This window comes from Schistosoma mansoni, chromosome 1, assembly GCF_000237925.1.
Source record: "Schistosoma mansoni strain Puerto Rico chromosome 1, complete genome".
Classification (NCBI taxonomy): domain Eukaryota; kingdom Metazoa; phylum Platyhelminthes; class Trematoda; order Strigeidida; family Schistosomatidae; genus Schistosoma; species Schistosoma mansoni.
The window spans coordinates 25,936,142-25,949,089 of NC_031495.1; the positions used below are offsets into that span (position 1 = coordinate 25,936,142).

The window sequence follows — 12,948 nt, forward strand, 5'->3', positions numbered from 1 at the left end:
ATCAACCATTGGTCACCGACTACCATAGGACTGCATCTCCTCACGATGCTCCACTGCCTTGTGGGTTAGACCTATAGATCAAAGGCTCTGGGTGTGGACCCCCAAAGAAAACCACCTGCTTCAGTTTGGGCACCTGGGCAGTATCACAGCCCTAATACAAATCGAATGAGATTTATGTGGCGCATATGTATCTGGTGCTTCCTTGTACCAATATTTATGTGTTTAAATAAATAAATAATAAATAAACCGCATTGAAAAGAATTTCTTTACTGCAATTTTGTTTTTAGACCATTATTAGGTAAATTAGAACAAATAACCAATGTCCCACTGAAAAGAAATTAATACATGTCATATTCGATTTGTACCACTTGAAGAACTCTCAGTTCCTATTTCATGTACAAATTATGAAGATTATATAGAATAAACTAAGGAGCAATCATCAGTATCAAAAAGATGAACCGATAAAAACAAAAGAATAAATATCACCTATGACAACAATGACAAATAATATCAACAATATTAGTACTAATAAAAAAAGTCTTTCACCATTTTTACCTGGGTGTCTAGATAACCAAACCAACTTGAAAAACCATATCAACGAAGGATATTGCAATCACTCAATGAAAAAAAAAATCAAAAAACCACCATAACAAACATTACGTAACATTTGTAATGGAAAAAAAAAGAAAAACAAACAAAAGGAGGGAAAAAAAGAGCATAGAAAAGATAAAACATTAAAAACAAATATTGACATTTTCATGATCTATAAAAAAAAAAGAAAAGTGGACTTATGTGACATAATGAAACATAAATAGTGTGTTTAAGTAGAATTGGAAATGTTAATCTTTTTTGAATAAGACATATACACCTACAAAAAACGAGAACACAAACTGTGAACGAAAAAAACAAAAAAAAAACACAAATCAAGAAAGACTTGACTCTCACAAAAACAAAATGAAAAAAAATATGGGTTCCAGGCAGACAAATAGTAAACACAGTAATAATAAGTGTAGATATTAGAAATTATAGAAAATACTTTCATATTAAGCACTTAATTGTGATTTATATGATAATGGTGAAATTACATCTGATGTTGATCCAATTGTTTCATCACTAGTTTCTGGTAAATATTTATGAACATAACCCATAGATATTAAACAACATATAGAAAATGTAGTAAACAATATGGAAGGATTAATTAAATTACCAGTTATTTCAAATAGTTCTGTTATTAAAAAAGCAAAGATCCAATTGACAGCAATAGCAGCACTTAAAGCATTTCCACGACTACTAACTGGAAACAATTCCATGCTAATAAGTACTGGTAATGGTCCCCAGCCAAATGAATAACCAAACATAAATAAAATAATCCACAACTCACCAAGTTTAGTACTGTATGAAAAACTCTGGAAGAGGAAATTGGAAATGGTAGAATAATCACTATTACAACTTACAAGAAAAATATTATTTAAAGCATATTAACCTAGTCCTATAGCAGTTAAGAAACTCAATGGGTTTTTATATTATACTATCAAACATGAGAAAGCTATAGGAAATCTGAAGCGAGGGAGAACAGCAGGCCCTGACAGGTTTACCCCTGAGATTTTTAAGGATAGTGGTCCAGTACTAGCAGCGAAATTGACTGAGGTCTTAGGGAGAATCTGGGAACTGAACGTAATTCCATCTGACTGGTCCTAATCACTGATTTTACCAGTCTATAAGAAAGGACAAAAGTCCCCTTCTGACAATCACAGAGGGATCAGTTTGACTAATATAGTTTCTAAAATATCATCTTCAATAATACTTCGCCGCCTAACCAAAGCTCGTGAAGAGCAGACTAGAGAAAACCAGGCTGGTTTTCGACCTGGACGTGGTTGTATAGACCAGATATTCACTCTACGTCAGGTCCTAGAACATAGAAACACATTCAGACGTCCCACAATGGTAGTATTTTCGACCTTAAGGCGGCATTTGACTCCGTTGATCGTAAGGCTCTATGGCAGGGTTTATCATTGAAAGGAGTACGAAGAAGTGCATTAACCTTATAAAGGCTCTCTACTCGAACACAACTGGCCGAGTTAGAGCTTATGGCGAACTGTCATAGGGTTTACTGTGCAGCAGTTCGTTCTGTCCTACTTTATGGCAGTGAAACATGGCCGGTAAGAATAGAGAATACTCTCAAGCTACTAGTATTCGATTATAGATGTCTTCAAAGCATTGCTAGTATATCCTGGGACCACCGGGTAAGTAATGCAGTTGTTAGGAAACGGGTACTAAGTAAGGATGGCAAATCGACTGATGAAGTAGCGAAACTTCATCAGTTGAGATGGCTGGGACATGTGTTACGTATACCCAACCACCGACTGCCCCGACGTGCAATGCCTTACGGTGTAGACGTAGGTTGGAAGAAAGCTAGGGGCGGCTAGACCAAAACGTGGCACAAATCCATGAAGTCACTGACAACTGGATTGAGCCATGCTGGTAGGTGTAGACTACCTGGTTGAGATTCGCGAGACGATAGCAATCGATGGTTAGAGACCTTGAATGACATGGCTCAAAATCGTTTGCAATGGCGCAGGTGCATCCACTCTTTGTGTTCTCCTAAATTCTAATCTGATATCTTTATGTCCCTTTCTTTTTTTTTCTTTGCAAATTTATTTCACTGGATTATGCCCCTTGAATAACATCTTCAAACCCTAATCTTGAGGATTACCGCTTAAGCTCTTACTACCTCTACGACTATGGGATTTGAACTGACAACTGCATCTCTGTGCTAATGTAGTATGACAACTCGAACTGATGTACGTACGTAATAAGTTCTACGTTGTGACTGATTGACTAACTGATCAATCACTTAGACACTTGATATTGAACCATATCGATGAGTCCAGGTTGCCTGAAGCAGGACGTAATATTGCATAACACGAATTATAAAGTGAAGAATGAGGAATGTCTAAGGAATATGTTGATACAGTCTCGAAGGAACACTCTGAAGACATGACTGAAAAATCAAAAACAAAAGGAGACAACAAAACCTCTTTTCTAGAATCTCCTAAGAATATGTTTTCAACTATTCTAATGCATAAGCGTCCACGTTACAAATACAAGCACTGTCACTCGGTTCAAAAATTTGTGATGCTTCTGAGAAAGTTGATGAACACACAAAAACACAATTTGAAAACCTTATCAAACAAACGTTTGAGTTAACCTCAGTTCCTAACAATCATTTTGAGGAACTTAAATCAACAACCACTAGTTGTTCCCATGAATACATTAATTCGCAAACCTCAACGAGGCGGTTCTTATCAAAAAGACATAAACCTTAATCAAATGAACATTTAAAAACAAGGGTTTATCATTGCTTCGTTCAGATGAAGAAGCTGGGATTGTTCTAACGGCTCGAAAGGGCCATCCTTCTAGTTGTCCTTCTGTTGATAAGAATATTTCATGCTTGACGACGTGGTAATATGAACATGCTTCCTTGAAAACAAATTTCCATCTAGAAACCGTAGAGTTAAGCAAGATTACGTGCACTTCAAGAACTTTCTTGAGTTTCAGTATACAAAGAAATATACTGATTGTACAATGGGGGTTCTCATCGCTTTTGATAACGATGGCGCAACTGCAGCAATATTAATATCATAATTTGCAAGGTGGCTGATCCAAAGTAAATAACTTTTTAATATATTTCATAATGTATTTTGGTAGGCAGTATCGGTATATTGTTAGCGAACATACAATTTTTGGAGGATAGATAGTCATCAGTTAGTCAGTCACAACGTAGAAACTGGTACGTATGTGTATCGACAAAGTTGTCATACCCAATTAGAACAGAGAGAGGAAATTGTCAGGCCAAATACCAGAATAGTAAAGGTAGTAACATTATCAATCATAACAGGAAGGATTAGGCATCGGGGATACTATTCGAAAGAAAATAAATTGGTGAAACAAAAACAAAGTTATGAGGAATATAGAATCTCAGAATTTGGAGGGAGATAAAAAGTGGATGCACCTGGGCAGGGTTATGAGCCATGTCATTCAAAGTCTATAAGTATTGGTTACAATAATCACGCGGACCCCAACCAGGTAATCTACACCTATTAACATGGCTGAGTTAAATTGTCGGTGACTTCATGGACAGGTGTCATGTTTCCTTTTGAACGCCCCTAGCTTTCTTACAACCAACTCTTACACACGAAAAAATTGCTCGTCGAGGAAGGCGGTGGTAGTGCATACGTGACACATTTCCAAACCACCTCAGTTAATGAAGATTTACTACCTTATCAATCGATTTACCATTTTACCTAGTACTCTATTACTAGTTAGTTTCATACAAAACCAAAAGAAATAGACCTAATGAAGTCAAACCTTCAAATAATTTATACTGTTCGCAAAAAGATCAGTAAATTTTCCATATATATAGTTAACATCGTCAGTAAAAGAGCCGTAGCACAAAATACTCCATGATTAATCTAGAATTTTTCAGATAAAACAATTAAAGTCGCCAAGTAGTCTAAGTCCAAGCTTAAATGTTTAATGTTACGTTCATCAGGAAATTGTTTTGATTTTAACGTCACATCGTGACCATATGAACATATACATATCCAATCTACAAAAATTTAATAAATCACCGGTAATATTCATGACACAACCCGTAGCATAAAGGGCAGATATACAAAGACTTCTCTTTACTTAAAGTTTGCAAAAAGCATCAGGAAACTATAGACTTTATCGGCATTCTCGACTATAATAAGAAAATGCTGTTCATGTATTCTAAGTAAATGAGTCTCTGTTTAGGAGACCCATCACTAAAATTGGCAGTAAAGGTTTGCAAGACCACCACTGGTTGTTTTAAATTTAAATAAACACACCTTAAACATTTACGAAAGTTTTAATCGTATAAGAAACTATTTGTTTACCTGCTTTACATTTAAAGAATGCAAAAGTTAACTTTTACACTGTGTACTTTATAGTTCCATTGAAAACATTTTTGAGCTTCCTTTCAACGAACAATTAACCATAGTATTCTTAGAGAAGTAGAGAATGTATCTATAGAATATCTTTGTTCATTCGTTTAGAGACATGCATGAAAACATGCTTAACATATTTACGTTATGCTAATAATAAAGTGACATTCTTGGATAAAAGGAAAGTAGAAATTATTTCACAGTTAATTTACAGAAATTGTGATGCTATAGGCCAGTAACGCTATAACCATGATAAAGGCACTAAATTGAAGTAATGTTTTTCGACGCATGTGATTGATAACAAAAGCTGCTAAAATAGTGAATATCATTTGAAAAAAGCCTATAGAGAAGGCACAAGCAGGAGGTGATTTTGCATTTCCAATGAGACAAACTGATTCAGCAAAAAAGAGGATAGCATTTACACCGGTTAACTGTTGAAATATCATGAGGGCTATAGCCATTCGTAATTGAGGTTGTTGACTTGACGGAACAATTGAACATGGAAAGACATAAGGCCATAATGAGTGCCATTTTGTTTTATTATTGGTTATATTTTCATTTAAATTGATCGTATCCATAGAATGTTCACTGACCTTGCAAAATAAAATACAAGATTCGCAAGGGCAGCACTGCTAGAGATTTAAAAAGTATCTTAATCCCAATTCACATTATTGGGCTATTCCTATAAAACTCATAAAATTGTTAGCATTTCAACACAGGCTAAAAAAAATGGAAGTGAGATCAACATTCCTATATGCAATCAAAAATATTTCCTACTTAACATTAAATAAAAGCAGAAGACTTTTTACAGACTATAAATTGAATCAAAATCATTGTCAACAAGAAATACCTGTTTTAAGTTATCAAATTACTAATAACGTGGATAGTAAATAGATAAATTTTATGAGTTGGGAAACCCTGATTCCAAACCAATGGTGCACATGAGCTCCAGTACCCAGAAGGAACAAATGGTGTATGAACCAATTGTTGGTCACCGATTACCATTGGACTGCATCTCCTTACGATGCTCTACTGCCTTGTGAGTCAGACCTTAAGATCAAAGGCTCCAGGTGTGGCCCCCTACGTAAACCACCTGCTTCAGTCTAAGCACCCGGGTAGTACCATAGCCCTCACACAATTAAAATGAAACGAAAATGATTATGATATGTAAATCCACAAATCAAGGTTCTTTTAGATAATTCTTTAAAACCTGATTTGTAATTTCTTTGACAATATTTTTTAAAGAAACTTTTGGGAATACAAAAATAACAAAGTTAAATCACATCAAATGTGAATTGATATTTATTCACCCCGTAGGTATAAAAATGTAAATTTACTAGGTAATATGATTCACTAAAGACTTACTGTCCCAAACAACTGTATGCTAACATTGTTAGCTTCGTGAATACGGCCAGCTTTTCGAAGCCATTTTGGAGATTCTGGGAGAAGCCATACGAGAACTAGTACGACACTGGAGAAAATGGAATTTATGAGAGCGATTTGTTCCCAAAGCTTAAACATAGCCATGAAAAAAGATATACAAATCCCAGAGACTATTCCAACTTGAGGTAATGAACCAACTATACCACGAATTTTAGTGGGAGATATTTCTAACATATATGTGGCAGAAGATGGAATACATAATCCCGCCCCAAATCCAGTTAAAAGACGACCAAAAATAAATAGATTTGCTGGGAAAGCATTTTGATATATTACGTCAGCACAAAGATACATCCATAACCAGCCTAACACAGTAGGAATACAAGATACCAAAAGAGTAAAACGTCTTCCAGCAGTTGACAACATATGCGCTGATAGCAACCCACCTAAAAGACCACCAATGTTCAATGAACTGGCGAAAATTGCAGATTTTGAGGCCGTAACGTATATTTGGAGAGTGATTGCCGAAGAAAAACCGAAGGCTAAACCTAAAAGTTAAAGGATTACGAGTTTGTAACTGTCAAGTCTTAAATACAGGACGTAAAGTCACATTTATTTACACACAAGAACATAATATATCATATCTTCATGTATCTGTAAATAGACGATAATTCAAAGTCAATGAGTTAAGTGATGTTAAATTGTCTTAAATATGCATCACATATAGGGGAATGATGACTCAGTATCTAATAGATTCATCATATTCAGATAGAATTAGTCAACTAAATAATCTGCATAAACGATGACTTAAATCAGGTTTGAAAAATAACTATGTAATTCATCAAAGGTATTGTAAGAAATTGAGGATAGATGACAAAATTTGTGGGAATTCGGTTGGTATCGAGAGTGACAAACTGATAAGATATTCAGTGACCTGATATAAAGACTTATTGATCTTAGGCTCCTGTAAATGACAGTGTTATACTGTACGTAAAATAGCTGACGAAATGAAGATATTTAGGGTTTTGTTCAAACAGGCTTGACAGTTTTCCTTCATCTTGTATGAACTTCACATGAAGTTAACACATACTAAAACTATAACAAGTCTTCCGTAAATTAGTCTTCAATTATGCACAAAACTGACCGGACTACTTTGTAGAATATTATCAACTGTAAGTCAACAAATGTATGCTTTTTGCTCCCACAAATTATGCAGTACGTAGACCTATGAATTTTTGAAATTGGTAGTCAAATATCTAAAATGTTTTAAGCGTAAAAAATTGCCACTTTTTCTGAAATACCTACTTAAACTATGATCATAATGTATTCTGTAACAGAGTAACTTTCCGAAAGTTAAAGGAGGACGTCGACTTTGACCCACAAACGTAAAAGAAACTGTTTCTTACTTATTTGAGCGTTATACTGAATTCGATTTATGCTAAAATTTCAAGGAACCGAAAACTGTAAATGAGCACTCACTGAAATTAAGAGACTTTATGAAAAATAGGTAATTTTATTGTTGACTTTAAGCGACGAGATGTCCATACAAAATGGATTTCCACAGGCCTTTACATCACTGTCTCCTTACATAAATTCACAATTAGTGTTATAAATTTCTGTTATTACGACCCAGCTATTCCTATTGATTAGTATTTTTGGACACCAATTCATTCGACAAGCCCCCAGGTCAGAAGCCGGTTTGATATATTGAACTATTTGTACATAAGACATTTTGTCAAGTCTAAATAAATGGAAACAATTATGTGTAGAATTTACAGAATCGCGAAAATATCCCGTTAAGAGCAAGACCTGACATTTTATTGACAGGTATACCTTGAGAGAGTACAATTATCTCCCCTTTCCTATTTACAAAATGGTAATTTATATTTGAATTAGTGATAATCAATATATAAAATGAAGTTTTAAAAGTACGAATACCAGCTTATTAAATAACTGCGGTCAAAAATTTAGATTCATAAGGTGGATAGTGAAGGATTGAAAATGACAGTACTTGTGATACGTCGAGATAAATTCTTACCGGGCATTATAGAACTTAACATTGACGCAATTATAGTAAATGAGCTAGTTATACGATAATTCACAATCGACGGCATGATGACAACGTTTAATTTGAAGATTATGAGCCAGGACGTTAGAACACAAATACCTAAGGAAGAAAAGTATAGCATTAAGAAGATAATCGAATCAAAAATACAGTAGGGGAATATAAAATAACGTAATCCAGAAGATTGATGTAAAAAGCAATTCAAAGCTAACTTTGTAGTGGACTTTTATCAACACAGTACTTATGTTCACACTGTCTGATAGTCTTCACACATCACAAAAAAGGTTGAAGTTAAGTTTCGAAACCTTCCGACACAATTAATTCCTGAAGAAAACTATTTGATAGAGCACCGTAACTTCGAAAGAGAAAGGTACACTGTACATCACACTTAGTACATGGATTAAAAAAGCATATTGAATAAAGTTTTGATCATGGAACTTTTGTACAATTTAACATTCACTAAATTTTACACGGTCAGACCATAATTTATGGTCACGTACATACTACGGTCAAACTAGGGTTATGAACCAGTATAAGGGATTAGGATTATTATTTAGAGTTGATAGTTAAAAATTATATTTAGTGTTTTCACTACAAACTGACATTGGTTGTAATGCCGAAACGATAGTTAGTTAAATAGATGAACTGATTTCGTGCCAAAATTCAGAGATTGTTATCGTAAATATGACCGGTTCGTCCATAAATTATAGTCTAGCCTCGTACATAATTTAAAGTAAAACTTTTATGATAATAATCGCATTACGCTAAATAAGTACACTAAATCAATCCTTCATAGCACTCGACTTGTTACGTTGCAGATGTGAACGAAATTGCCAAATATTACGGACGATCGAAAGAAAATGATAGTTGGATGGAAAGCAAGATAAGATAACACAAAGATTAGGAAAAAGACGGACACCGAATGTACACTTCGAAAATAAATGAGTCGAGTAATGACATTTATAAAATTATGATAAGTTATGAGCAAAATAACCTAGACCCCACCAAACTAATATTAGGGTATAAATATACAACTTATTTACCAACTAATTGTTTGGGTTTTCAGATTACTGTTAGTGATGTATAAATTGAGGTTTTAACGAGAATGTTAACTTTTTGACATGCGCTAAATTGACTAGCAGTTGCTCTTGGAATCAGCTATGTTTTTTATCTTATTCGAACTAACGCTTAACCAAGAAGCTTTGGAACACAAAAACCTGGTAAGCGAAAAAATATCGCGGCACTACATAGGTCACTCTAACGATCACTGATGTAAAAAAACAAATTCTGAATAGAAATCCGTTGTTAATTTACAATCTTTTAATCTTAAGAGCAGCTATAGGCATGAAAACATACCAAGGGATTGGCTTGTTCAACTGACATCGATGAAGATTAGTCCAGCCAGTCTGTACTAATAATCGACCTATTATTTGATCACAACTCAAGCTCCGCCTTCCAATGTCTTTGAAATTCCCAAAAAATTCTCATGTCACTCTCGCGTAGAAGAGGTTGGTAAATGGTGTGAGCTTCACAATGATTTCAATGATAATAAAAACTATGGATTTATATCAATAGTCCATTTAAAAAATATTGTATGCTGTCAAGTGTAATTTACTTTAAAGAACTTTAGGAAAACTATATAACCATCCTCATCCATATGTCAATGTAGTCTGTACTGGTAAAAAAATTCACATCGTACATATTTGTGAGTCTTTGAAAAATTTGCTGACCTCGTGCTAGATAATGAACTGGTACTCTGTGCTATGCATTTATGTAACCATAGTCCAGGTTAGACTAAACACTTACCAACACCAAGGTAACTATCCAAATATATCTTCGAGTCCGAAACCCTTAACTTCTGATTTGCCTGGGTTGGTATTTTTTGAACATAAATGTTTTCCAGACGAAAGCGTTATCAAACATCGGATAACGAAATCCTGACAATACATGTTCATGCTTAAAAAACGTAACTAAAAGAGCACCATCGTTACTCGTTTGCATACATTGCCAGTGACCAATATATGTTACATTGTTTTTCCATCAAATCTCAGGTATTTTAGGAAGGTGTCGATCATCAGACAAAGAATTACACATTCTTCTTACCTCCAGGATTCCAAGCTCCAGGAACATAGAGCCAAACTTTTCCCGACGATGCATTGTTTACTCGACAATTTACTGATACACATCTAGTAATCTGAGGTTAGTATAAGCTGTTCTGAGTATCTGCATGACGTGATGTCTGATACACTGAATCATATGCTATGATACAACTTTTTTGTAGCGCTTTATAGATAAGTATTTCTGTTGTGATATTTGTGGAGGACAGTGTAACGTCTTGTGCTATTTTACACCCACATAATTTATTCTAGCTTCCGAACAAGCAAGTTTACTCATTCTTCTTAAACCATATCTTGACCTTGTCACTTATTGGTTTAATTATTCTGTTTTTAGGTAAGCGTGTGTTCATTTCCTGTCTTAATCATCACATATCTGCAACTTATTTTGATCTTCCCATAGATATCGATTAACGCTTGATCAAATCGAGCTGGCTCAGCCGCCTCATCAATTGAGCGTCATCTATTTTTGCCTCACTTTCAGACCAACGATCGTATGGATTGAAATCCATGACCGTATTTAATGTATTAAATCCCATTGAAAACTAATGCGAGTTAAGTTGATGATTATATACGACAGTAACGAGGATGTTTATTTCAATAGCAATCATTCGATAACTATCATTAATACGATATAACTGTAGTCAGATCACGGATCACTAAATACTTTTATGCGCTCCTGTAATTTTTTCTGCAATGATCAATACCACGAGTGCTGAACAGGTACTGTATACTCAGCATACTTTCTAGCGCTGCTTCACAATATGAATAAAGCCCTTCCTTAGATGTAAAAACCAAATCAATTGCGCCTTATACACTTTAAGCAATATTAGACTAAATAACAAGCAGCTAACTGGCACTACTGAGCATGTAACAAGCGTATTTGTCCTTATGTCCTTAAAATCGAATCACTTCTGAAAATAATAGCACTCAGATCTATTGTTTCTAGTTAGAAAGTGGTTACGTTAACTGCGCAGTGGCAAAGTATTCCCCTGGCATATTTTAAGTGTTGAATATTATACATAGTTACTTCCACTGTAGGAGGTCATAAACACTGACCGACGCGTCACAACAATAATTGAATTACATTGTATACCTTTCTTTAGGCCATAGGCGCAAAGTAAGAAACCCACAAGACTACTAACCAATCCAAAGGCGTTCATTTACGAAGTACCTATGTATTAACTGACGAATAAATAAATCACAGGTTCTTTATAAAGTTCCTTAACAGAAAACGATACTGTGAATTTGCGCTTTCAACACGTGCTATGCTGTCTTTTAGATTTGAACACATTACATTACTTGACTTTTTTATAAGTCACTTATTTATGAGTCTTGGTAAGAAAATAGAAGACACTTTTTCGATTTTAAATGGCTTGTCACCATAGTATAGGAACACTACGAGGCGGATTACGGTAGTGAGAGATTTACTTACAGTGGATTATATGTAAGAAAATACCGTCAGTGACTCAAGCGATTTACGAATATTCAGTTTAAAAAAATAACCTCATGTAAATACAACAGGATAAAAAGATTAATTCGAATAAAAATCGAAGGAATCTAGAGGACTGTGCATAACAGAAAGGTGTGTCTAACTTAATTCAGAGAATGAAAGTCTTCCGTAAATACTGTTTTGTTAGGTAAGTTTTCCACGTAGTATTTGAGCATAAGACAAAGTCGAAATATTTGAAGCAGGTAATACATTACAGTCAGTCTTAGGATCTTTTAGCAATTTTGGTTGTTCGTTGGAAGGCTTCACTACTCCAGGACATTCTCGTTTGAGCACGTTGGTTAGGCTTCCACGATTGCTCATTGATCCCGCAGGTAGTTTGGAATAACCACGTCTCGCAATAATCATTACATGACAGTTAGGTCCCGGATCACATGTACAAGCTTCCATACCATAGTATTCTACAATATCATGAATGAATCGACGTTTCCTTTTATTCATAGGAGGAAAACGATGAGTCAAAACTCGGGGGTATTCTTTAGGATTATTTGGATCAGTAGGTTCAATATTGGATTTCAAGAACTAAAATAAAGTAAATACTCGATTTACAGAAGACACAATGACTTAAAGATAAATAACATTGGTAAAGCAATACATAAAGTATTTTGAGTGTATCCAGTAAATGTGAAAACTATTGAGAACGATTTTAAAAAGTTTCCTTTACCATCTATACGAGAAATCACTTTGCTGAACATTCACGTCACTAACTGTTAGAGATTTGCTTGTTTGAACTCAGTGTAGTTTCTTTAGCCTTTTTCCTCAATAGAAGGAAACCGTGTTTATTACATATCACCACATCTTTATACTTAATAAGACATCAAAAATTTACTAAGCCACTAACTATTTTTATAAACACCATAAAGAAAACAATATCTGGAGTTTATGACCTATTTCATGAATGTCTTTTTCTCA

General features: G+C 34.6%; 1 protein-coding gene across 1 annotated transcript in view; it reads right to left on the minus strand.

Annotated features, from left to right (window-relative positions):
- Positions 1-1,043: 1,043 nt before the first annotated feature.
- Smp_156020 (putative glucose transporter) overlaps positions 1,044-12,948 on the minus strand; it is a gene marked incomplete at both ends in the record, with an annotated part of 39,010 nt that continues 27,105 nt past the window's right edge. Inside the window, 4 exons of the mRNA XM_018793838.1 lie at positions 1,044-1,406; positions 5,180-5,555; positions 6,343-6,895; positions 12,234-12,558. Of these exons, the coding sequence (XP_018648310.1) occupies positions 1,044-1,406; positions 5,180-5,555; positions 6,343-6,895; positions 12,234-12,558 (1,617 nt within the window). The remainder of the gene's footprint in view (positions 1,407-5,179; positions 5,556-6,342; positions 6,896-12,233; positions 12,559-12,948) is intronic.